The sequence below is a fragment of the Gallinula chloropus genome (assembly GCF_964237585.1).
Source record: "Gallinula chloropus genome assembly, chromosome: 19".
Lineage (NCBI taxonomy): Eukaryota > Metazoa > Chordata > Aves > Gruiformes > Rallidae > Gallinula > Gallinula chloropus.
The window spans coordinates 3,522,058-3,550,000 of record NC_140104.1 but is presented as its reverse complement, the minus strand read 5'-3'; the positions used below and the strand labels follow the sequence as shown (position 1 = coordinate 3,550,000).

Genomic DNA, 27,943 nt, shown 5'->3' with positions numbered 1-27,943 from the left:
TTTTTTTAATGTTACAGATTTAAAGACAGACAAATCTTCTGAAAGACAAATAAGGGATAGTGGTCTATGAGATGAGCAGATAAGACACAAAGCTTAATCAATTTCTATAATCTATTCAGATATACATAAAAATAAAAAGTGGTTTGGTACAGAAGAGTTGTTTTAAGAAAACTGAGGTATTAGAGACTTGTGAAAATCAAGTTGATGAGCTCTCAAGTGTCTAGTTGCAAAGCCACCTGACACAGGCTGCCTCAGCTTTTGCTTTGGGATAGGAGACTGTTCTAGTCCAGAAGCTGGTTACAAGCAGAATCATGCCTACCTTACTAAGTTCTGATATTCAATTAATTACTGAAATCTAAATTAAGTATTTTTATCTTTAGATGTGTCATATATTCAAACTGCTGTCAATACAAGAGTTTTATTCTGCCCTACCAACTAGGTCACAAGAATCAGCATCCCACAATTAAGCAAATACTGGGAAACCTAGACCAAGAAAACATGATCCTTCCATGGCATCAATATAACAAAAAGTATAACCAAATGCCTTACACTAAGTACAACAAGATAATGCTTATTAAAGAAATTCAACACTATCCTTGCCATTCCTGCAAAGAGAGCAAAATCCTGTCTGTTTTGACTGCAGTAAATGAAAGAAATGTTTAAAATGCTTTAAGAAAGTAGACTGAGGAAGATTTAAAGACCTTTATGTATACATGTACATTGTTATATTTGTTAAACATTGCGTAGAAAATGTGTTTGTAGGGCATACAAACAAGCACACGTTTCAATATGAATACATACAGAATCTGACCAGAAGAAATTAGATTTTCTCACAAAAGAAAATCTTAAAGAAATTTCAACTTTCATATAAAAAATAAAGACCCTGAAGAAGTCTCTTACTGTCATCATATAGCCAAATGTTCAAATGCTACTATACCACAACTACACAGCTTCTGATAGACATTTTGACAAGAGAAATTCAAGAGAAACAAAGTACCGAAGAACACACCTGTTTCAGTATATAGGCCTAATCCATCACATTACTTGATCTGCAGAGATGCTGTTCTACAACATATTTAATTAAAACCCTAACAAATGCAGAAAACCATAATTTGATTCTACTGGTGTTTCTCAGGGAAAAAAAAAAACACAATTGTTTGATTGTATTAAATGGCAGATTAATTAAACACGTAATACAACAAACCTCCTCACCCTGGAATTACACATCAAATGCTAATTGGGCTTCCACTTAAGAATTTCCACACATGATATCCTTTTGCCACAGTTAGGATGAAGGGGTCTTGATTATATCTGCAAAGAACTGCACATTGCAAAACTTCCACAGTGAGAACCAAAAAAGTATAATGAAAACCTGAGTCTGCCAGTAGCACATATGAAACAAGAACCAGAAAGCCACCACTGCTCTATAGTGAGGCTGTGCTGTAAAGGCTGCTGACTAGATTCCTACAGAAGGTGTCACTCTGTGCTAGTATTGTTTAATAGAAAAGATGACACACCTTTGTTTCGTGATCTGGAAAGACTGATTTTTCTTTTTTTGATGTCCATCTCTTGAGATGTTATCTGCTCTGCCTCTATTTCACAAGCAATCTTGACATTATTAACTGCACTATTCTTACTCCCTTCATTTGGCATTACTCCATGTAAACTTGTGCTTCTGCTATCAGCATCAATAATTTTTTTAGTCACACTAAGGGTTTCCAAGGTGTTGATAGCAAAAAGATCATTGATTGTGGAGTTTCCACATTCAAGCTGATTCTCATTTGTGTTACAGGTTGGAACATGTGGTTTGATTCCCTGTTCCTCTGATTCCACATCATCATACAGTTCTGGTGTGAAGTAGATGCTCTCATCCTCATCTTCAGCTTCTGCAGATTGGTTTAAGATTGAAAGTTCAGATTTCCCTTCTGCTACAGGCAACTCACTGCAGGGCTCAACTTGAAGCTGTAGCTTATCAGGATGCTCTTCAGCAGCTGGACCTTCAGTATTAATTGCAAAATCAGTTGTTTCCAAACATAATTCTGGTACACTTGGTTTATGTTCTGAAATTAATGACAACTGGCATTGATTTACACTATCAATAAGTTCACCAGCCTTAGTCACATTCTTTTGTTTGCCACTAGCTGCGGACGAGCAGTTCTTGGCTCCAGGCAAAGGTGTTGAAGTCAATGGTTTAACGCTGCAATGTTCTTTCATAATACCAGCATTAGTCCAATCATTCTTTTTCTCTCTCTCTATTTTAGTTGCTGGCATTTTGGGTGTGGAGTCCATATGTTTTCTTCTTTGTGTTATATGGTGAGAACGACACTCTACATCAGTTTTCTGGCCACCTGTGAAAAATCACAAAACATTAATTAATTGTACATGCCTTCCCCCCACTGATTTACAGCATGTTTAGCACATCAAAATTACCACTGCTTTGTTAGGTTTACGGTTATTTTATAACACTCATTAAGATCCAATACAAGCAAAAGCCCAGATATTACAACTATCTTTGCATGTGAAATGTCTTAATTAAATCAACAGATTAACTGGTATATGTAAAGTTACAGTAAAGCATGAACTGGATTTCAAATTTGTAAATTTTTATTATTGTGCTCTTATGTCACTTACATCTTTCTTGGCTGAGATGAAGTCATAACTTTTCCTAAAATTTAGGAATGGGAAGATATATACCTGCAAAGCTGGTATCAGAAGACTTAATATGAAATGTGCCACACAGCAACATCTAAACAACAGATGTAGCTTGAACCAAGGGGCTCACCTTGCAATAACACTAACTGTTACGTGTTTCAAATATATTTTAAATTAGTTTCATAGCTTTCAATGGTAAAAATACATTTAAGTGAAAAATTTTCTGATTCTACTATAAAATTATTAAACATTATCAGTTGTTTTAAGACAACCAGATGGAATGACAATCAATTTCAGTCTGTTGTGCACAGCTCATACACATTTGTGAATACTTATAATTTTACACCATAGCACACCTTAAAAACCATTTGTTTCTCCCCAAAAAAGATGAAACTTCACATTTAAAATTTTTACCAATTTCCCCCCCCCCCCCCCCCAGAAAAAGAACATACTTTGTTTCGTTGTTGCCATGATGTTACTTGGCTGATTTGATGCTGTAGGATTAACTGAGCTGACAGTAGCAGTAAAATGAGTTTCTGAAACCAAATTTTGCTCCTCACTTTTCGCAGGAGCATCTGGAGACAGATGAATAGTTGCATCCTGTTGAGATGCTTGTGACAGGTCTTTTGAATTTGAAGGTACATGGGGAAATTCCGTGCTGCACTCTGGTGAACAATCAATGCTCTTCTGATTTCTTGTAGCAAATGCATGCAAGGATTCAAGTGCACTACCAAAGTTTTCATGGTGCTTGACTTGTTGACGTATCCATTTAGATAATCCTAAGAAAAAACAAACAACCAAAACCCCAAACCAGAATGTTAGTACAAAACTACATCACCTAGAGCAGTCATTTCATATCAGTAAATAATACCCACATATTGAAAATACTTCTTCACATGTATAGGCAGATTCATAAAGATTTCATGAAGTTACTCATAGTAGATTTTTGATGAGCAGTACTGAAAAAAGGATTCTTTTTAATAAAAAGACCCTTACCTTTCTCACAAAATTTTTGTAATTCAAACTGTGACACTGCAAAAAATCATACTTTTTTTTTTTTAAGGCTGAGTGTTCATTCTCCTTGTTAGCATGAATTATTAAAAAGCAACTCACATAAAGCACAGCTATTCATTATCATACTGACAGGGTCTGACAAAGATTAGAATACAATGAAGCTTTTACTACTGTATTTCAGATTCAGTAGCAGTAACTCAGGTATTAGGAAAGAATCACAACTGCTCAACAGTTCAAATATAATACAATACACTCTTATATACCAATCATTTAAAAAAAAATCAAATTCCAGATGCCTTGAGTTTAATAGCCTTTTAGATGATGTTGAATGACACAAGGGTGAAGTAAAATCTAACATCCCTGATTTTAAACTCATTTCTATATTCTTTTAATATTTAAAAAACCATCACAACAGAGAAGTTGGTTCTTCTGTGAAGTTTTAGTTTTTAGAAAACGTACTAATTTATCAATTCTTTAACACATAGATTATTTGTATTATTATATGAATTACCTCTGTTTACTCAGATAATTTAAATGTATTTTTAGTCAGAAAAGCAGTTTGGCTTTTACTACAGCTGCTGAGCTCCACCTGCTGACCGGACTGCAACATGATCTGTTCAGATCATCTTTCTGCCGATCTCTTCTAAACAGGGCAGGGACAAGAGATACATAATACATCCCTAAGCAATATCTTTTTAGTTATTTATTTCTAAATTTGTATTTATTTATTAAGGTAGTATACACCGTCTACATGTATTTCTAGTCAGTTTAAAACTACAAACAGAAAATGCTGTTTTGTGTATTGAGCATACAGTGGCTCCTAATGGCACAACTATTACCTGTTCTTACCTAAAAAGCCAGAATGTTAAAATCAGACTAACCCTGATCATTAAAGTTCCCTATAGACAGCAAGTAAACATCCAGTAGAGACTCAACCAAAGTCCAACAAAAATCTAATAACTATTTTTTCATACATGTATGAAATTTCCATGTAACTGTCTGTACCAACACACCAGGGTACAGCTTTAGAGTTTTCAGTTTCAGCCACACAACTGGAGTTCAGTGAATGTATTTCATGATGACTTCTCCCACTCACCTGGATCTGTATAACCCTATTTCTGTAATCTTGATTTTTCACTGCCTGTTTATGTCAGTAACTTACCGGTTATGTACTTGGTAGGGTTATTCCGGAAGCGATCATCAACTAAAATAAGAGCACCCCAGTCCTTCCTATGTCTTATACACCTATAAGTGAGCAAAAAAAGAAGAGTGTAGATATAATTACAGTGCATATAGTAAAAAACTGTGGGGATCAGACAACAGGGATTGCAACGAGTCAGCTGGAACATGTAAAAATAAACGGGAAGTGCTTTCCTACCATCTTGCATCAAAAATTGTTACAGAAGTCATGGAAGTTTAATTTTCATTCAGTTCTTGAATTTATTATAGGAAAACAGGTTTGATGCTATTGCATTGATACTATTTTTAACATTATTATTTCTATACTGCCAGCCAGAAAAAAATTGTTGAAGAACAGTGATAACAAATGAAAAGAATCTGTCAGTTTAGGATCATTATCCCTGTTGTATAGATGACAACTTTTGATGATGTTTACAAATGTATATAAAACCACAAGTGTGTCAGAGTCAGGGCTCAAAAGAGGAGCAACAACAGAGGCTGGCTCTCTGAAAAAAAATCTATTTACATTCGAAATCTCTCTGTGATAAGAAAAGCTACAGATTTCTTCTAACTTCTCATTTTTTTCATTGCTTTAATAAATGCTCTTTTAACTCATAATTTAAATGAATTACGTTCCCTGGAGACATATCCCACACTTTCAGAAAAAGTAGCACTGCAAGGAATTCATAGCGTGATTGTCACCTGGCCATACACACCATCTGTTCTATTCCCAAAGGCTGCTATTTCATTTCATGGACTTGTGTTACTTCATATAATGTAACAGCACTAAATTAAGAGAAAAGTGCCAGATTGAAGACTATCATGCTTCTGCTCACTTCTATCCCTGCAGGCATCCTTGCAGTAAGAAGCTTGCCTGTTGACTATGTAACTCAGCATCAACTTAGTAAACTATTCTGGTTTTATAACATTATAACATTAGTCATCCTACACTGTCATCTTTCACCACATCTCTATTTAGTAAGAACTTAGTCTAATAGCATTACACACAGTTTATACAAAATGGAAGTCTCTTTTCTCCATGTTAGACAAGTATAATTTCCTTGATAAATTATACAATAAGCAATTTTAATGAAAACTAGATTTAAGTTAAAACATTTCCCAGTGACAAAACTTAAAATTAATTTTTATTATTAGCATTCCACAACTTTCTTAGACTGTTGTTAACAAATTTTACTAACGCTCTTCCTCTCCCAAGAGCAATCTAAGACATCAGACCTGTAACAAGATTTTACACTGAAATTTTACTAATGTATAATATTTTATTTCGATTTTCTTCCAAAACCTTCATTTATGTCATCACACTTGTATTTGGTCTTATTCAAATAATATCTTGCAGCTGATGTTTCTTTTATCTGTAAATCTGTGTCTGTACCTCCATGTATCTATGACAGATCAATGGTGTCTGTGATAGATACGGATGACAGACAGCTGTATCTACCTATGCATATGATAAATTTTGTTGGAGACGGATGAATTAATTCTATGTTGTTAATAAAATTTCAGATTTGTTTTTTTCCATTTGAGAAAGGAAGTTACACCACCACATCTAAAACTGGGAAGAGATCAGTGAGCATGATAATTGAATTGACCTTTTGCAAAGCTCTGAGAAAAATCCCCACTATTTCTCCCTTTCAAAAATACTTGTAGGCTAAACATCAAACAATTGTTTTGAGCCCACCAAGAGTGGCAACAATTCACACATTCAAGAAGACCTAAGAATTTTCATTCGGTTTATAGCTCAAGTACTATTTGTCTCTGCAACTGCTCTCCTTTCTGTATAGCAGGACTACAAGCAATAAAGCCTGCAACCAAACTAAAGTGGATTCTGAATATAAAACTAAACCTCTGAATTATAACAATGCTCAAATGCACAACAGACTGAAAAGCAGACAGCTGCCAGAACAGACCAGCTGAAGACCTGATTTCTGCAACAGGATTTTTTTGGCCTGATTTATCCCCTTTGTGTTAACAGTGAGGAATTAATCCTTAAAGATGTCGCAAAAAAAGTTCTACAAACATATGTGTGTGTGTGTATATGCATATATATAAAATTATGTTCAATTTCTCACCTTCCCAGGGCTTGGTTCAGAGCTCTGTAGGCTTGAATTTCATACCACTGACTCCCTGGTAAAAGGCCTCTTGAATTTTTGTGCTGGTCATTGTATTTCCTCTTTAATTCAACCTAAGAAATAAATCATAAAATATTTGTTTTAATAGGGATTTTGAAAAGGAAATATTCCAAAGATAGGAAAACAAGCAAACATTTATTTATATAAGCAAATATTTATTTATATAAGTGAATAGGTAAAGTGTGCTTTACTGTTTCAAATTTGTATTTTGCATACTACCCAATAATGGCTTTTACCCTTCTGAGGTTATTCGTAATCCGTGTTCTATTCCAATAATTTATATGTAATTACACAACAACCACACACTTATCTAAATCTCTGTGCTAGCAGGAGAAGAATAAGCTTTTCACACAGGCATAAACCCCAGAAACAAGTAAATGGACTAACTAGACCACAGTTTTATTTGTTCATCTGGAAGTGAATGATACAAATGGAGATCCTTATCACAAACTCTGACTCCTTATCTATTGCTAGGACTAGGCCATACTTTCCTCAAGTGAAGGTTAAGCAAATATAAGCCAATCTTCTACAGAAAGTAAAGCACTTCAGAGACAGAGTGGTCTTGCCAAAGTCCCAGAAGTCAGCAACACCAATGCTAATTCCTAGCTTGGCACTACCTTCTGTGGTTTGGAAACAAACGTTTCCCTGCTAAGCATGAAGCAAAGGCAGCAGCTGAAGTCTACAGGCCCATGGGCTAGCATAAGGCAGAAAAGAGCATGTTTGGTTTTTTTTTTTTAAAAATGCTCTTTCCTAGCTGCTTCAAAAGCAGTTCTGATATCAACTGCAAAACAACCCCCCTGCCTCCCCTTTCCAATCACATACAATGCCTGATCGGAATTTCAGTAAGAATTTGGACATTACATCCAGGTCCAATGTATATGAAAATAATTCATCACAGGGAGAGGGGAGACTGAAATATATTTTTTAAAAATAAGCAAACATAAAACTACAGCAAAAAGGGTCTTTCCATTGCTCTTTTGTACAGTATTAACCTTTCTAAACTGACAAGTGAAAGGACACGCTTCAGGAGAGAAAACAGCAGACTTCTAACCTCTTCTGACAGGTAACTTTCAAGTTGCATTTGGATAAGAAATTTTATTTTACGTACTTATGCCCTTTAAATTGCCTGTCAAATTTACAAATTCAATCTTTACAGCCAGAAAGTAAATTCAGTTTGATTTCACAGATTTAATATTTGTTCCAGTCACTCAGAATTTATTGACTGGCATGTGAGGTTTCCTTTGTAATTTTCAAAACAGAAGATGATTTCTTCTGAACATTTTCTGACCATTATAACAATTCCTTATAAAGGACCTTAAGCATATCTGTGCATTGCTACAAATGGAAATACTACCTGGAGAAACAAAAAGCTATCCCTCACCATTTGAAATGAGGGAAGATGTTAGAAAATTTCACTGAAGTCTTTGAAATGGAACCAATGAGAATACACTCCTGTACACACTTTGCATTTGTCTTCTAGTCCTGGTAAGTTGTCTAACAATTTCCTCTTTTGAAGATTTTCAGTTATCAGTAAGATTTTAGCCAATTGAAATAAATGTTTTATGACTGTTTCATACTTCACTAGCAGACAGTTCAAAACAGTATTAAAATAGTCGTATCTTACACTGATAAAATGATGACTTTTTTATTGTGTGCATAAACCCACTACAATAACAGCAGAACATAAACCAGTCAGATATTTGCATTACCCTGTGAATATAATACATTACTTCCAAACCCTTTAACATGTTTTAGCTTATGCAAATCTATACTGCTTGTACTACACATCAACAGTGACGTTTTCATTTCTCAAATTCTATAAAAATCCCTATCTTCTTGGTCTAAACGTGTAGTGTATCTTAAACCCCTATCTTTGCCATCTTAATTAAAAGAAGAGTTAACAGAAAATAAACATTCTGTTTTCTCACTTAAGCGATCATGTCTCAGCATGAGATGACAACTTACATTGCCGAGAGTTCAGTTTTCATTATAAGTCTGCTAAAGGTAAAAGGCCAGGGCATGTCATTTTAATGCAATCAGAATCTATTTCATTGTATAACTCTTACATTATCAAGCATCAAATCAACGCCCAATTCAAAATGACATGTTACATATGTGAAAAAGCCAGTCTCTCCTGCTAGCAAATATCCTGAATGTGCAGTAAACCACAGGCTAGAAGGGATTAGTTAAAATGTCAAAAGACAGCCTTTTACTTTTACCTGTTCATCCTTAAAAATATACTCTTAGCTATCAGGCATGCTTTACAGACAAATAGCTTCAGCAAGCAGCAGCAGAAGGCCCATGGCAAGCTCTGCCATCTTGTAGCTGTCAGACAGATTAGTCTTTGATCTATCTGGGAGGTCATGGTCACATTCACATTAACTGAAGTCTAACAACATTATACCTGCTAACCGCTCCTTCTTTTAATGCTTAATTAGTTCGACATCTTTCACTATGGAATATTAACTGAGAAATATCACCAAAAACAATGCCATGAACAAATTTATTTTTAGGACTTTAAAAAATATTTTGAAATGGTTGCTGCTACAATTCAAAAGAATTTTCAAGCATATTTTTCAAGCAAAATCAGCAATACAAGTTTTTATTTAAAGACAACAACATTAAACAAGGTTATTTGATTTCACGTTTTTAGTTAATCACAAATAAGTTACCAGTGGTAATCATGACTTACGCAGGATTCAAGTGATATATTAGTACATGAAATGGACTTACATAGTGATGGCCATGGACAGTATCAGTTAGTTTATAGCACAAAGGCAAGATGACCAACTCAAAAGCTAGAGCTTGTTTTTAAATCTCATATAACTTGCACATTCAGACAAAGAAGTCTGTAGCATGTCTTATAGCTACATGCCAGGCTAAAACAGATTTATTCAAAATTAACAAAAACATGGCTATAATTAAAAGCAAGGTATACAGTTAGCAATCTCTTATGAACTTATTTTTTCTACAGAGAAATCTATGGTTGGCCAATAAAACTAAAGCAGTATTTCTGCCTTTAAATTGAGATCTTTCTGTAAATAAAGTTCTGCAAAAGCTTCTCCTTATTTTATGGTCATAATTACAATAGAGATAAGGACAGCTGAAAAGATTTCTCTGTATTTTAGATATCTTCACTAAATGTCTGCATCACACTAATTTAAAGAAGATATGAAAATTCTACAAAGAATGAAACCTACTCTGCTATCCTATGAATTACTGCAGTAAAAACAAGCAGATGATCCAGCCAGCACTCAAAGTTACCTTATCTCAGCCAAAGAATAGGACCCAAGACCTAAAGAGCAAACTGCAAAGCTGGGCAGAACTGGAGAATGAGCGTTTGGGGCACTTACCATTCATAGGCAGCATTCTGCAAACCTCTTTATCAGAGCCAGGACCACAATATGAAGGTTGAACTGGCTAAACCACAGTATATAATTTTTTACTTCGTGTGATTTAAATCTACAAGAGAAACTATTTGGTTTTATTTCACCTAGCAAAGTTTCAGTATTTTTTAAAATGCATTATTTCACCAAATACAGTACTCTGCTTTCTAAAAACAAATTAAAAAATCCTAATCTGTTACTAAGAGTTATCAAGGCAGGTCTGTTTTTTGACAAGACATCACTTCACAAACATCTTCAACTGTCTCCTATTTTCTCTGGTAGATTAAGAGTGATGTCCACTTTGTAACCTGTGGGATTACACACCAGATTACCCAGAAGTCTACAGACAACACAGAAATTCATGAATATGACAGCACTATTGTGAGCAGCTGAAGAGCACTCATCTAAACCGCATTTCTCTTTACAACAATACTCATCAGTGTTGAGACAGCCCAGGTTAAAGAAAAAGACTGGTGCTCAAAGAAAAAGGCAAATAAACGTGGAACTGTGTCAATACACACACATGTGTAAGTAGGTACATCTACAGGCATGTGTAAACTCACGCCATTCACTCCCCAGCTCTCTCCTCCATCTAAACTCCATGGAAATAAAAGTCAGAAAATGGATATAAATGTTTTCTGGCATTCCACTGACTTGTTTCTCTGGTTTTATGAGAGGAAAAATAGTAATGAAAACAAAGACCACTGCTCATATCATCCAAAAACTTAAGACGCAGTCACGTTTAACATCTACTAATTCCCCACCTCCTAAAAACAAACAAGCAAAAAATGCCAGGTGGTCATTCCCTGCTTCCATCCCAAAAAGAGACATAAAAATGGTTTTTAAGCAAATCTACCGTCCTAAAAATCTCATGTGTCCAGTTAGAGTCTCTATTCCACCTGAAATAGCAATAATTAGAATACTTCAAGAACATACTTGCCATCTACTTTCCTCCTGATGAATGCCAAGTAATCATAAAAGTTTGTAAGTGCAGGAAAGTAAAAGACATGAAAACCCATTCCTTTTCTTTTACATCTGAAATAACCTTAAATGGAAGTAACGTTAAATAGTGCAGCATTTAACTCCCCCCACCCCAACCCCCCACTTCAAAAGCAGTACAAACGTCTGTGAGATTTAAGACTAAATAATGCATGCATAAAGACCTGGGTGAGTCACAGACTGTGCTTCAAACATCCTCACTCCTCAGTAGACCTACTAAAACTATATCTAAACACAACGTCTCAATTTATTAGCCCACAGGAAAAAAGATATTATGGCAGGACGTTATCTTTAAATGCTCCAAGCATTCCAAGTGCAGTGTTAATACATATAAAGCAGTATGAAATAAGCAAATGCTTATTATTTGTGATTTATCAAACTAAATTCTGTATATGACAATAATTAAGGCCATTCTAACCATCTTGTATACCTAAATATGATCACCAGACACTTGAATATTAAGTCTCTTCCTTTCACATTAAAATACTGCATTTCTTTAAAAACAAAGGAAACCCCACAGCTGTGAGCACAGCAATACCATCTATACTGTAAATAAGACATGATCAGCTAGAGACACGATCAATACTTTGGACTGCTCAATTATGTTCAAGATGCTCTGTCACACAGATCCATCCTACAAGAGTCTCCTCAGCAGATGAATCACTGCAAGGCTGAACTCTGCACCTACCGCTGTCCAGCGGCTGCCCCTTGCGCAGCCTATCCGCTCAAATCAATAGTTTGTGCATCAAAACCACATAAGTTTAAAAATAGCTGAGGTGACCTTTTCTGCCCCAAAATTTCTAGCGTGCTTAAAAATTTGCCCTCCTCGGGTAACACTGAATAACACAGGGAAGTGACATGTCTGCAGATCTAGATCTCAGACCAGCTATATCTGGCAGACTATCACACCCAAACAATGCACCTGAAGAGATACTGGACACCCATGGGATGTAGCTGTCTGAGGCCTGAATGAAGACATAAGCAAGACTGGGAAATGTTACTGAAACTGAAAAAAAAAACAAAACCCACCCAAACCAACAAACCAAAATGATGAAGGTGACAAGAACAACATATGAGAAAACACCACTAGTTTGTTTCCCCAAAGCCCAAAATCTTCAATAAGACTTCAAAAAGTAAAGCCAAATGACCCCAGAGCAAACTGCTGTCTATTAAGTCTACTAACTGGCCAATACTATCTTCTGTGGAAGAAGAACATTACTGCCACTTTATGCAAAGCCATATTTCTCTTATTTTGAATACACAAGGTATTTTATGACTAAACACTTCCCCAGTATTGTCACTCTTAATCCCTGTGTTAGAGAGATGGGAAGCTTATGTAATGTTGTAACCACTGAACACTTTTAGTATTGTCAACTACACCATGTGGCATCCCAGAGATCTGGAAGTTTTACGGTTTGACAAATCTTGTAGCACATTCACCCCAGGCCCATCTACTCATCTCAGTCTTGTAAGCTTTGAGGGACTGCGAACAAGTGACTTGATTAAAATCTAATGCAACCAAAACTCTCCTCTGAAGAGAAAATTCAATCCATTTTCAGTGAAGCAGAAGTGAAAAAAATCAAACAGCTTCCCTTGAGGTACAACGCTGCTGCATACGCTCAGTGCCACTGCGTCTAAGGTGAAGTGGTAAGTGTCAGTCATCCTTACAAATCCCCAAGGTGATAGCTTCACTTTTAAAGCTTTCAACATACTTTGACAGTAAAGTAAAAACTTAAAGGTCAACACTACTTGCTAAGGACAAGATAAACACAAGAAAATCACTTTGGAATTTTTTACGGATCAGAAAAGTAAACTATTAAATGTAAAGGAAAAGTTTTGATTTGCTGTATTATTTATCCAAAGGCTTAACTCCCAGATATATTCAGAGATGACTTCGGTGATCTGTGCCAACATATTGACATTAGCCTTGCACCAGGAGAAGAAAAATGCCATCCACTAATCTTACATGTTAGGTCGAACTTGAATGTTACCTTTCTTAGCTACAGAATGGTGCATTCCATAGGACTATACAGCTACTCCCACAAATTTAGCCACTGCTTAATTTTTCTTGATTAGCACTATTTCTCTTGGATGTAAGAAGAGTGCAGATGACTTGCATTTTTCACAACCATTTTTATTTCAGGAAAAGTGGGAAGTGAAAGGCTTTTGAGATACTTTACCACTTCAAAACGATGTAAGAAATTACCACCCCACCACATATTTAATGCACTGCTTGTTTTTGTAACACAGGTAGCTATACATCCTGACATTTTCCTTTGGGAAGAAGGGGGAAAAAAATCCCTGCGAAAGAGATCTGTAATATCCAGCCAGTCATCTTGTTATGATGTGATTCCACACACTGCATTACCCCTTAGTAAGCAGCATCCCAGCAGATTGCAGTAATTTACAGTGTACTATTGTGAGACAAGAACAATGATGTCTGAATAATCTGAAAGCATGATCTTTTACAAAATTTACTGGTATATTGTCTAGATAATTGGCATTTAACATCTAGAGGTTTGCTGTGTAATACTGTATATTTTAATGATGTAAATATGTTTCAAAAAGCTAATTTGAAATTAAAATACAAATTGAATATTAAGTGGGCCATGGTATAAAGGCATTTCTGTGTGTGCATATATATACACACACAAACGTATGCACGCATTGCACTTGCACCCTATTCCGTATTTCCCTCAGAGAACATTCAATATCCGATACTGTTTGGCTTTCCTGTGAAAGTTCCATAAATATTTTTCTGCCCCCCAATTTATATTTCTAATTTTTTCCAAGCAATGGGATGAAGAAGAAAGTGAAAGTGGCTCAGGTTTAGAGAGCCATTAATACAAACAAAGTGGATCACTTCTTACAAATATTTAAATCATACTGATGCCAGGTCATCTGAAAACGACAGCACATACTGTGACAGCCATTGCAAAAGCCTTGAGACAGTTTTGACTGGGAAGTTGTGGGAAAGTTGCTCAGAAACATTCATCCTGTTTAAAACATCCATCACTGAAGAGACAGTTTACATGTTAAAAAAAAAACCTTACCAAGAAGTTTTCAAATTCTACTAAAGATAAGCACAACAACGACCTTCCCATAAATTGTCATTTTCTGTGCCGGTACACCCAGATTTTCAAATAATAATTTATTCCAGATAAGTGGAAATCTTTTTCAAGGGATCCAAATCTGTGCCAGCATTCATGCAGTGCTTAATATGTTTCTCAACTCAGGTTAAGCATCTAAAATAACAATAATTTTCTTAGAAAATTTTCTTTTCTTAGAATACAGTATGCAAGAAATTATTTCATCAACCAATTATCTAGCCCAAGACTCTTTTGCCTTTCAATGAAGAAAAAGCATATAGGCTTGAAAATTGCCACAATGACAGGAAATTAACTTAGATATTCAGAAAAATGCCATTATTCTGAAATTATACAAATATCTCAATTTGTTGAGCACTTGAGAGAGGAGAAAAACTTCAGCCCCATAGCTGCAAACTCTGCGTATCGTTAAGTTGCATATAACCCAGAAGATTGTAATTGAAATGATGTGTTCCATCATGTTTCCCAAATTACGTTGCTGGAAACAATAAAGAAAGTATTTGCCATCATAGTTCATATTCACCCTATAGCAGCTATGGGAAATACTTCTCATTAATGGCAAAGTCAGCTCTAGCTCTCAAGTAATGTCACTGCACAGAAATTCTAGCCTTATCAAGTTTATTTTCTTTGCACATCTATTGATGTAAAAGGGTTTGACTGCATTTTCCTCTATGTTTTGGTAAAGTTCTCTTAGCTGTTACATGATTAAGTACACTCTACTGTACCACGATCAAAAGCATCTGGAAGGGTGGAAGTGAAGAAATGCTCTCTGGGAAAGTTAGCTTAATGCTTGCACTTCAGAGTCGCCCATTATCAACATTTCATAGCGAGTTTCTTTATTTTCAGGTCCCCAAGGTAAGAACAGTAAATTATGACTTGAACTAAACAAGTCACACTTGGCTCCAAAATCAGATTTTCCTACCTCCAGTTTCAGGTCCCAGAGGTGGGCAGAGGAAATCCTGGTCACAGCCAAAGAAGTCATTTTTGGCTCTGAAATAAATTTTCCTCCTTTACAAGAGCCAAGCCCTACCATTGAGAGTACCATAGCTTTAAGCAATACTTTAACATTTTCTTTTATATATTTTGCTTTAGCAACCTGATTCTTCAGCAATATGAAACCATTTTCAATAACATAGAATTAGGGTTTTGGCCTTCTTTTCCTAAATCAGTATTGTTTATTATCAAGTACACTTCTGAGTCTTAAGGATTTCTTTCTCTCTAACACTTGACAAAGTGTTTTAGACTCTTCTCTTTGTGAAAGTGAGTGAACCTAAGATACTATGTGCCTAAAATTTTAAAGCGAAACTAAGTGATACTTTTTAAAGGCTCTACAGAAAGTAATGGAACTTAAAAAAGCATACAGTTACTTAAGGAGACCAACTGCTTGCCATTTAATACCAGAAGTTGTGGCATTTATTTAGCACAAGCATATGGATAAAATAAAATTAGATATTATACATCACATTTGACAATGAGTTTCTTGCCCAAGACTGATGCCTGAATTCAAAATGCTACAATTCAAAATATACAACAGAAGTTAATGAATAGTATGCTAGCATCAGATAACATGGATATGGGATTACACATCTTTTTCTGTCACATTATTTATGTTCTATAATATTACAGTTCACTGGTATTAGCATCAAGTTACAAATCATAAAATATATTTAGAAAGCAGGTTGATCACAGACAAGTAATATTAGTGGAGATGAGCCAACATCAAACTGCCAAAATAAAATATTGGTCTCCAAAGGTAAAATTCTACAAACCCTTAGATTGTGCACAGTCCTAGAAGTATTAAAGGGATTACTCACACAAGTAAAAGCTGTGTGCAGGAGTAAGGGGTTATAGAATTGAGTCTTAAGAGGACTTTTCTTAACCCAAAAAGCAGACATGCAAGCATATTTTCATGTAGAAGCAGAGCACTTTTTAGTGATTTAAGCCAATCCCAGAAGTATATCCTTCATGGATATTCCAAGGGGACTGTGAATCACTTGCATTTCCTATTTTTAAAGGGACATCATTATTAATCATCTTACCAGTTTCTTTGTTCAGTGTATCTACTAAGCACCTCCTGCTATGTAAAAACAGCAGACGTACCTGTGTTCACAGTTTAAGCCTATATAGGTTTAAAGAGACTTGTGCCAATCTCCAATACCAACAGCCAGTTTTCCTCAGAAATTTAATTCCAATTCCTTTCCTGAGCTGACAAGCCACTGAAAAGGATGCTTAATCTTCCAAAGTTCTTTTGTATCTACGCATACATTTCTACAAAGCCACTAATTAATCATCTTCAGTGAAGAGGGTAACTACCCTTCACAACATCCTCTTTCACCCAGCTGACCCAGTTTAAAAGAAACATAAAAATCATACAATGCTTTGGGTTGGAAGGGACCTCAAAGGTCATCTAGTTCTGACCCCCCTGCCTGTGGCAGGGACACCCTTCACCTGATCAGGTTGCCTAAACCTTATCCAACCTGGACTTAAACACTTCCAGGGATGAGGCCAGACCTTTCTGGGGTTCCTGAAGCCCTAGACAAAACAAAACGTTCTCCAATTTAAAGGACTTAAGTGAGCTAGCTGGGTCTCACATGGAATCCCATTTCTTGAGCAAAAGATAGGTTTACAATAAAAATAATTTCCCTAGCATTATTCCAGGAGCACTGCCATGCTCCAGGCAGCTCCTCAAATCTGATGCTAAGAGACTGGTGCCTGCCCTTCTCTCATCTAGAATTGATCACTGCAGTGGTTTGTGCATTACCATATCTAAATATACACACTCAAACCTTTAGCTGCTTGCAATTTGGCAGCTAGTGTTTCTATCCCTATTTAAAAATTTAGAGGCTCTCTTCAGTCTAATTACAAAAAAAATAGTTCAGCACAGCACTGATTTTTTGGAATTTAGTTATTGGTAATGGGATGTGCTGCCTGTCATTCTATTAATATGACATATTTGGTTGAACTGAAAGTAAAATCAAATGCACTATTTTAATCTTAAGAGACACAATCCATTGTGAACATAATTTACTCCTGACACATTCTTTTCAATTTAATTTTGTGTCATTTAGGACACAAAAACATTGACTTTCTGGAAATCATTTGGAGTAAATTGTAAGAGTTCCAGCCATGCTGCAGACCAAGTATTTCCAAAATACCATTTCAGTGCATGCTTCTAAAACAAAACATTTCTGACTCCAGAAAGAGTGCTAAATATTTTTGAATGTAAATGTTTTTATACTAAAGTACAGAGTATTATATTTTAGCAAGACAAAAAAATACGATGACTTAATAAAAGCTTCAAGAAAGTTATGCAAACATAGAAAGAACATTGCACTAGGCAGCCACCACTAACATAACCTTACTAGTCCTTATAGGATGTGGGGTTTTTTCCACCAAGGCTGTAATTAGGCACATGTTGTAGACAACAAAGAAGTCTTTGGTCATTCACTTAAGCTCAGAACACATCTCAAACCCAAGCTGAGTCAGTTCAGGCTTTCAAGTGCAAAGCTATGATTTTCTTGTTTGATTTGGCATTACTAATAACCAGAATCCAGCTGTTCCTGGCATTTATTTATCCTGTGATACTTCACTTTGTTTCTTTGCTGCACAAAGTAGTCCCCAAAAGCTCTAAAAGGTACACATAGGATAAAGCCATGATGGTGGCTATTATTGCTAGGAAGAAGTGTGCCAGCAACCAGGTGACTACCTAAGTGGCATGCACAGACCACTAAAAGGTAAGTGGTCTTACTAGTCAATAATAAATGTTCTTTTCCAGTAAGTAGAAAGTCCAGAAATTTTTTTCCATATTCATTGGCTTTCTTTTCCTTTATGAATGCCTGGCTTCAATCATGAACTGCCTATTCTAATGGAACATCATCTATCCATTAGACAAGCCCTGTTAAAGTCAAAAGGAAGGAAGTACTGATGTGGGTAATTCCACAGCAGTGCAAGCAACAGAATGTTATTTTGGCCACGTGATGAAAAATACAAGTAGTCTCAAATTTCCTTAATTGGAGGCACTTCAACATATTATCTTTAGAAGGCACATAGAAGTGTTTGCTTAAAGTTAGATGAAGATTGAATTATCAAAATAGTAAGACCCTCCGTATATAGGAAGAGGTTCTGTTATGCCATAATTTCATACCTCAAAATTTCAAGCTAATAAACCAGCTTTAACCTGGAAAAGGTTTAGAATTCCACTCTTGGTTTAAGTGGGAAGTGTCATACACATAATTACACTAAAGAAGGCAACAGGGATTAGAACGGTGACACATTCCTTCATCGTATTACTATTTCACACTATAACTATTTTTATCTTTCCACCTATTTTCTGAAAGAATGTTTTGCTCAATCTTAAAGCTTTATTTAAAATAGTATTTGCCAAGTGATAATCCTAGACCTTCACAACCAAATGCCCCACCACAATAAGTCAGGAAACAACTCCATTTCTATACAAATGACCTAAGGTCTTGTATATGAAACCAGGCAGGTGAAGATGGAAAAAAGTACTGCTGGTTGGTATGAACCAATAATAATTTTAGCAATACTACAGTCTTCCTTAGCAGTGTCAAACAAAAAACTTACAATACACCTAGTATGACATAGGTTTACTTAGACTGTCAAATGAGCTCACAAGGCATGCAATAGCGCTCCTCCTCTTACCTGTATAGAAGGCAACTCAAAGTATTCAAATGGGATTGAGGGGAATCCAAGAGTAAACACATTTAAAAAAATATACAATCATGCATATTTGGTGTTTTAAACATGACACAAAAATGAAGTACAACTCTTTCAATTGATATCCTACCTGAAGGTCTTTCACGTTTGGAAACGGAATACCTATGGTTATAACTGCACGGGCGTTCTCGTCACAGAAATCCAAGCCTTCGCTAACTTTTCCTCTGCATACAGCAATAAGGAGTGCTCCATCTTGAACAAGCCAGAGAGGAATATACAAGTCATTCCCAGTGATAAGCTGAGCATCACAAGAAAGCTACAACATCTTTTCAAAAGCTAAACGCACTGTGTATCAATCTGGAAAAAGTGAGTGGATGAAAAGCTACTTTGTTAGAGGGAGAAGATTAACTCCACGTTGATCAATAATACTGTGATTTTGAGTATCATCTAGCAAAATAATTTTGCACCACATAATACAGTTGTACTTGATTATGCAAGAACCATATGTATCTACTACAAATTTTAAAGTTTTATGTCTTAAATTGTGCACATCAAAAATCATGCTATTTATTTCTTGACATACTGTCAAGTCTTTGTTCTCTATGATAATATTTAAGTATTTTGAGAAGAAATCCTACAGTGGCTTTAGTATAAGATGGTAAATATCATTATTAGGATGATGCATCATCCTGTGCTGCCCCACATCCTCATGGAATAATACAAATAGCAATTAATCTTCCTCATTTATCACAGTTTATTAAGCTGAAGTTAATTTTACTGTTTATCTACACCTTACTGTAATTTGTAATCCCTCATTAAAACTTGAAGAGTCTGTATCATCTATTTTGTATGACTGAAGAACTTACCTTTTTCTCCTTTGCATTTTATTGCATCATAGTATATTTTCAGTAGCTCATCAAAGTCGCTCTTTGCCCCTCCTTGAGGCTCTGCAATGACTGTCTTAACCAGCTCCAGGTTTCTCCATAATCCAGTGTGCATCCAGCGATCTTTTAATTTATCCAACAGCTGTGAACAAGCAGAAAAATCCAGGAGAGATGTAAAGACTTTCTCAGTATTTTGCCTCAGGGTCTATAAAGTGCTCCATTTGGAAGCTGCACTTGCCCCATTTCATTGCTCAAAAAGCCACAGCATCCCATAACTCCAATGCACTGGCCTTTTTCACGCGCTCCAGCCAAGATCTCAGGTTAGACTGTTACTAACCTGTTACAAAATTAACCTGTGCCATGCCCAACTACACAGTTCAAGTGTGATTGCGAAGCAGAACTAACAGTAGCTAGTTGTTGTCACACTTGAATTTACAGAACACTTGCAAATTTATAGGAAACTCTTTACAAGAATCCTTGTGTACTCCATGTTCTCAGGATCTGAATTTACTCTCTGACATTACAGATTTGGATTGGTTCCTTCTGAGGTACATGTGGTTCAGAGGATGCAAATACTACACTTTTCTTGAATTGTCTTTGCTCAAGCCTTTATGCATGGAATTACACTTGCTTACTGCTGACCTAACACCAAGCAAGCACAGAAAGACTAAGTGATGAAAAGTAGGGACAGTTTCCTACACACACAGATGTTACTGTAGAATAAATCATCTTTTCTAAATGTGTCTGTCTTACTATTTGTCTCTTCTCTACCAGCTCTCTCATTTCCTGGCAGCATCCTGTCTGTAATCTCCTTCTTATAAGAAAAAAAATAAGCTTGTAATGCACTGACTGAGCAATGACTGTGCCATCCACAGCCTGCCACTATTCCTTCAGTTCTTGGATATGATATGGAGATAATTCTGGTAACGAAAAGAATCCAAGAAATTATGCCTCTAAGTACATCCATTTGGGATCTGTTAGAGCTGCCAATGACTGTAACATTATTACCTTTCCAGATTTCATTCTTCCTTCTGAGAAGCTAATGTCTGCCTGGGCGTCCACTTAATCTGTGCTAAATTCATTTCTAGCACTGCCTGCTGTGCCACCATGCCTACCATGCATGACAAAAGTAGACCAGTAAGATAATATAGACAGGCTATATTTGGGGTAACCAAATTCGACATTTGCATACATAAAACTACCCAAGCTTTGGCTTCTAAGGGTCACTTGCCCCTGGCCACCTCCTCCTCCTCCTATTATCCCAGCTACTGGTATTTTTCACACACATCCCCTTATGAAGTGTTCTTAGCAGAAAAATAGTTTCTTAATTAAAGAGAACCAAAATCTGTTGGTAGCCTCAGAAAGGACAAGCTTCCTTGCAAAAATTACTTAATCCCTCAATTTTACTGTATTTCACTTTTATTTGAAAGAAGCATAATTTATATCCACAATTGGAAATATGGCAGTAGAAAACCTTCTTCCAAACTCTTATGAAAACATCTTCTCTTTTTTGTGGGTTACCCAGCCCCTCTGGGTATTTGTTAGTCCATAAGTTCTGGTTTCTTGTTTAATTGACAGCAACCATCACAATAGAAAAATCTACAATTTTTGAGGGAAATGCATGAATTATTCACAAAAATCTCTGACAAGAATGGAACAATTCATTTCATTCACACACAATCTATTACTGCTTTCATTTAATGGAGTTTGCTCTGGAAACTTTCTTATATGCAGGCAAGTATGCTCAAACACACACAACACCCATGCTACAGACACTGGAACGATGAGAATTATGGACATGACTGAATACAAATAAATAAAATATACAACACATACATGTCTCATAAGAGCTAGGAATCAAGTGCAGGTTTCTCATAAAAAATTATTTCACTTTGGGTTGAAATAGTGCAAATGGGAGCAAGATATAATGCCAGGAATCACAGGATGCAACCATTAATGCCCACAGTCAGTCACTTTTTCTACCCAAGGGAATAATAGTTTCTGCAGTGGAAGGCAGGCTGCGTATATTTTATTAAATCCCTCAAAAATGGATTCTCAAATGGTTTATTAAAAAATGGTCTTCCTCCAGAAGAGCAGAAAATCTTGTTAGAAAGAATCTGTCATCCTTCCCATGCACTGAAGGATGTTTACTTTGATAGCTTTTTCTTTTTTTCTTGTGCAATTTAAAGACACCTGTAAGCTACGATCCTTAGAAATGACGAGCTCAGGTTTAGATTCAGGATTTGTCTTTGTCAGCATCTCCCTTTTTAGGCAGCATTTGAAACACTCCAAGTTTGGGAGTGAGAGAAACTGGTTTCTCAACATCTCTTTGCCATTATGTTGCACTCCTAGGCAAAATCCTCTCATCTTGTGTCCACGAAGGAAAAGCTTTGCCCCTTTCCATTTGCCTCTTCGTTTTATACAGTGCCAAAAATTGCATTAGGGGTTTCCCATGTCATGAAGCAAGACCAAAGATTTGTTTAATGTATTTCACCCTAAGGCAAGTTCATTGTAATTTTCAGCATCTTAACAAAGTTGAACAGTTAACTTGCAGCAATCAAGTTGCTGGGGATACACTTTTGCTGCAGTATTCATTACCTCCTGACAGTGATTTCTGAAGTAGCGATTACCCAGAAGAGGGAAGGTCTAACAGAAAACACTGTAACTTGATGAGTTACTTATTTTGGTTTACAGTTCCCTAGCTCTTGTCCTGCTACAAGCACCTGCTACTAAATTTCTTTAGGTAGACTATTCCTTAAATATTTTAGTATTGATTCATGTAATGAATGGATTGCGCTTTGCCAGCAGAATAAAAAAGGCATCACAGATATAACCAATCCATCAAAAAGTGCTGGGGCTAGCAATGGAACACTTGAAAATATGAAAGTCTATTCAAGAGCAGCTCAGGACAAAGAGGACAATTACCTAAACAGTACCTGACAGCAGAGTAAAATAACGCTGGCTTGATTAGCTAGTTTAACAACTATGAACTATTTAGTAATAGTTACCAGTTACAATTTTATTGTATGTTCTATATGCTGTATAATATGCTATATTAATAGCAATGCTATATTACCCATACAGAAATTATTTCATGGTACACAAAATTTAAACAAATATCTTGTTTGCTATTACACACTAAAAAATCCACTTCTCAAATGTTGGTATTTTCCCATCTTATTTCTTTTTTTTTTTTTTTATGATATGAAATTCCACTTTTCATTGTTATTCAGATATGAACAGTAGCCAGGGGGAGAAGGGAAACAGCCATTTGGTTTTTCTTAATAAAAATCACAGTATTGGCACCACTGTTAGTGCAAAAAGTCAGAGATTCCCAGGGGACTAACATTGATCTAAAAGCCTTTTCCCATGCAGAGCTCTTCATGTGTTTGCTACCAGAATTTTCTTTTTGAATAAGCACTGCTTCAAATCAAAGTGTGTCTCCAGTGGGCTGGAAACGTGTTTGAAGGGTCAAATAGAAGTTCTACACGCAGTCAGCACAAAACTTCAGGAATGGAAAACAGACAGCTACAGCCAACCCGACAGGACTTCAGGCTCCAGCCTGGTAGAACTAAAAGGGCCATGCTATGCTTGGGACTACCAGGGCAGTCACTTGCTGAAAACAGTTACTATCTGATCCACCAATGTGTAAAAGTGGCACACAGAGACATACAGCACTGCTACTATGATGCACTCATCTTTTGATATGATGTACTCATATCATCTACACACAGGCACTGAAATTCTCTGTTTACATGAAATGCAGTGAGGACCATGTGTAGTGTCAACTCGGAAGGAGATAATCTCATGACACAAACATTTTTCCTTTAACTAGTTATGAGTTATGTGGTATTATGGTTTGGGCTTTTTTAAAAAAAGTAATATAGACATATGCATCTTAAAGCACATTGTCAGATGTGGTTTGTAAAACAACAAATGCAAAAGGCTGGCCTGGGCCATTCCGTGCTGAACACCTACAACAGATTATGACAAGTATGGCCAAAGGCAATCTAGATTAAACTAGAACACTACAGACATGTAGATTAGGGACTTCAAATATGGAATAAAGCGATTCCCCCAAAGCTGTATATTCTTCTCCATTAGGTATTTTTACATCTACAAAACTGAAGTAACACAATGCTATTTTCCTAGCACACAGACTAGGGAAATTGCTCATTAAACAGTTTCTTTTTCTATGTAGTTCTGGAACCATCCTACATATTTATTCTCCTTAACTTTGCAATATTCAAAACATTTTAAGAAGCTGCAGATTTATTTACCCACATCCAGCTGTGCCTCTCTACGCCTACAGGATGATCAACTGTTTCAGCAACCATAATTAAATTCAGAGAGAGACAGGAAAACTTGTTGAATTGAATTGTGCTTTTCTAATCCTTTCACAATCTTACACTGTGAAAAAGGCCGTAAATTCGCTCTGTAAGCAATATCAGCCACAAAGTAAAGAAAATGTATCTAAAGGAACTTCCAACTGCCTAGAAATCTAGCTAGGATGAGGGAACAACACTAAACCTTACCCATTTAAATAAAGCAATAAAACTTCTTCCAACACATAGTGCTCTAATTTTAAACCTGGTGCTTCTTCCACTCTCGTGAGTCAGACTTATGAAAATGAAACAGGTATCCCTCTATATTTTAAATGTTAATAAGGGCTTGTACCTTTCCAAAGTATGCAACACTTGATGTCTCACCAGCATTTCAATTTCAATAACACATTATAAAAGAGAACAAATACATCACAAAAATAGACCATGGCAGATGCAAATCTGTAACTGATGGATATTGCAAGTGATTCAGCAACCAAAAGAAGATAACTAACTTAGAGACAGTACTCCAAACACATAAGAATAAAAATTAATAGTATTAAGTAATGTTTGGTCTTTGCAAAAATGGTTAATTAAAACTCTTTCATCTATCAGTAAGAATGTGCATGAACCAAAATCTTTTAAAAACATACCATTTGAGACAGACCTCATGTCACAGCTTTTCTTTAATAGCAGGATGCAAATATAATTTATACTTTCTTCAGTTACAGAAGACATGAATTTCTGTATCTCTCCTCTCCTTTTCTTCCACTGATCTCAAACTGGCTTTTGCTTCAAGACATGGAGCAACTCAGTCCTTCAGCAAGTGCTTTTATCTTATCTAAGGAGCAGGAGGCAGTAGTGGAGTGGAGGAGGCAGAGGAGTGCAGATACCAAATTCATACACTGAGCTTTACCAAAACTTTTTGCTTCAGTGCAGTGTTTCTGTCTTGACAGAAGAGAAACAGGTGTCAAACCCAAACAAATATGAGGCTTTTTTTCTCCCTTATGCAACTATGGAAAAGCCTTATGTTTAGAGAACATCAAGAATAAATGCAGTTTTCTTGACTGACTACAAAGTGTTTCCCACCATTTGGACGGTCTGGGAAGAAAAAAAAGAGTATAGGTTGCTTTATATATCACAAGACAACTCAACCTGCATCAGTCACCTCCTCTCCACATTCCAGTTTAAAAAAAAAAATTAAAAATAAAAAAATCTATAAACTCTGACAGATCCTTCAGCAAATTTAAGTTATTAGGATGGAGGACATAATATTTTCCACTAAAATAATCCTCTGATGATCTCAAGGCGCAGATGTTTTTATAACATATCTAATTCCATAGGTATTGCATTACCTTTAATAAGCTTCCAGGATGATGCAGTTTGCTGAGTCAGCTGGTTGGCTACAGCTGTAACTTTCTGTTCAACCCACTCTCCACTGGTCTCAAATCTCTAGTCTGTTCAGCATAATGGTTAAGTACCTGGGAGAACGTTCTATTTCTATTATGAAAGATTTAAACTGTCTCTATATTAGCGATAATCCCAAAATACACCCAGTCATTAAATAAATGCATTTAGTACATTGCTTAAACACTAGTGGCCTTAAGTTCCTGTTATTTCAAAGTAACCCTGGAGAATGTACCTGGCCAGACTCCACCCACTTTTTCACATCTCTTACATACTGGTACTACAGATTCATATTTAACTACTTCAAGGATTAAGATGTTTCGGAAAAATAAAGAACTAGCAAAAGTTCTTTGACAGTTCTCTGAATTGAGAGGTTTGCCAAGCCTCTACATGAAAGGACTTGGAGGTAAGTGACCTCCAGGAATATTGGAACTCTTTAATTTTGGGTAAACACCAGTTTACAAAGCCAAGGTGGTGGCATGGGATCATCAACTAATTCCATTTCCACCTTCAATTTAAACAAAACAAAACCCAACAAAAACGTCCTTTGAGTTTAAAGGTGAACACAAAGGGAACAGCAGAAGGAAGAAAGTGAAGAGTAACGAAAGGGAATAGAAGACTGGTGGGACAATAGATAACTGCCTGGAAGGATTTGTGTAAATAGAAAGAGCTGAGTTTTCCTTAAAGAAAGGAAACTCTCAAATTTTTAAAAGTAATACTACAAAAAGCACAGTATCCCTTAAGAATGAAAGGTCCCATGTGAAAAATTCCAGGAAATCCAAGAACACTTATCAATACCACACAAATATTGTATGCTTTGAAAAGGCCTGAAAGAATACACACTTTTTAGCCACAAATCATTTACAAATTACTTCACATTTCATCTCTTTTCCTTCTTAATCAACCTGTACACTTCAAGTATGATTTTATTCTTACTCATATGACTCAAAGAAGAAAAAAACCCCACCTCACTTTTGTTTGACACCCAGACATTTGCACTGCAGTAAGCTGGGACTACTCCAGCCAAGAATAACTTAGTCCCTTGAATTATTTAAGCAGTTGTTTGCACTCAATTAGATTTTCATGAAAGGTTAAGGAATATACTGATTCACAGAAAGCTCTTCATGTTTATGGGAGGTATCTAACATAATGGGAGGTATTTAAAACTCCTTTCGAATGAGTAAGCTGAAAGAAAATACTAACGTATCTATTCACCAAATAAAGTATTTTAAGCTTCAAATTGAATTTTCTCCATTTTTAATCATAACATACTTCATTTAAAGAGAACATGAAAATATCCATGCCCAAAATATTTCATTTGTGAAGTAAAATCTACTTTCCAAATAGAACATTAATTCCCTACTGTTAATGGGAACCTGGAGAGAAATACCAACTGCCCATATAACTACATAGGCACAGGTAATCTTTTCTTTAGGTGCCAAAAAAAATTAAAAAAAATGATTTAAAGCAGCATTTTAATAAAAACAGGCCACACAAAGATGCTATTCTCACTGAGGAGAGGCTATGCCTCTTTTCTCATGCACATTTCCCCAAGTATTTATTATCATCATGGGGCTATGACCAGCAATGCAAGAAGTGTTCTTTTGAACCAGAGCTGGTTTACAGAGTACTAACTCCAGATCAGTTTCTGTCTGATTTCCTTTCCCAAAGTGTTACAGAGCCTCTATAATGAAATGCTCCACAACTGCAAAGCAGAAAATATGTATTAAAAAAAGGTATTAAACATTTTTTTTTTCTGCCATCAGGAAAAAGAGAGCATTCTATTGTAAAACTAATAATTAAACAATACAGGGAACATAACACAGTCAGACTTTGATTTCTTTGTTTTAAGGAATATGAAATAGGCAACACAGAAAGGCATTTTAATCTGGTAGAAAAGTCCTGAAATAGAAGGAGACATTGTGAAGCAATGAGACCAGGACGCATGCTCATCTAAGTGCAACTTCCAGAGGAAAACACACATTCCTCACTTTTTTTCAGAACCTCTCCTTTTCAGCTGATGAGGAAGATTTTCTAATGTGTATTTAACGGCTAATCCTTACCATCTGTTACAGCAAACACTCAAATCTAGTGCATAAAGGGAGAACACACATATTTAAAGCAAAAGTAGTTCAAATGAAAGAAAATTTTAAAACTTAACCTTTC

The 27,943-nt window shown here is 35.9% G+C and overlaps 1 protein-coding gene across 1 annotated transcript in view; it reads right to left on the bottom strand.

The window, feature by feature from the left end:
• BRIP1 (BRCA1 interacting DNA helicase 1) overlaps nucleotides 1–27,943 on the bottom strand; it is a gene marked incomplete at both ends in the record, with an annotated part of 111,136 nt that overhangs the window by 53,319 nt on the left and 29,874 nt on the right. Inside the window, 6 exons of the mRNA XM_084272840.1 lie at nucleotides 1,518–2,348; nucleotides 3,132–3,431; nucleotides 4,829–4,911; nucleotides 6,936–7,048; nucleotides 19,295–19,416; nucleotides 20,031–20,190. Coding sequence (XP_084128966.1) covers nucleotides 1,518–2,348; nucleotides 3,132–3,431; nucleotides 4,829–4,911; nucleotides 6,936–7,048; nucleotides 19,295–19,416; nucleotides 20,031–20,190 — 1,609 coding nt within the window. The remainder of the gene's footprint in view (nucleotides 1–1,517; nucleotides 2,349–3,131; nucleotides 3,432–4,828; nucleotides 4,912–6,935; nucleotides 7,049–19,294; nucleotides 19,417–20,030; nucleotides 20,191–27,943) is intronic.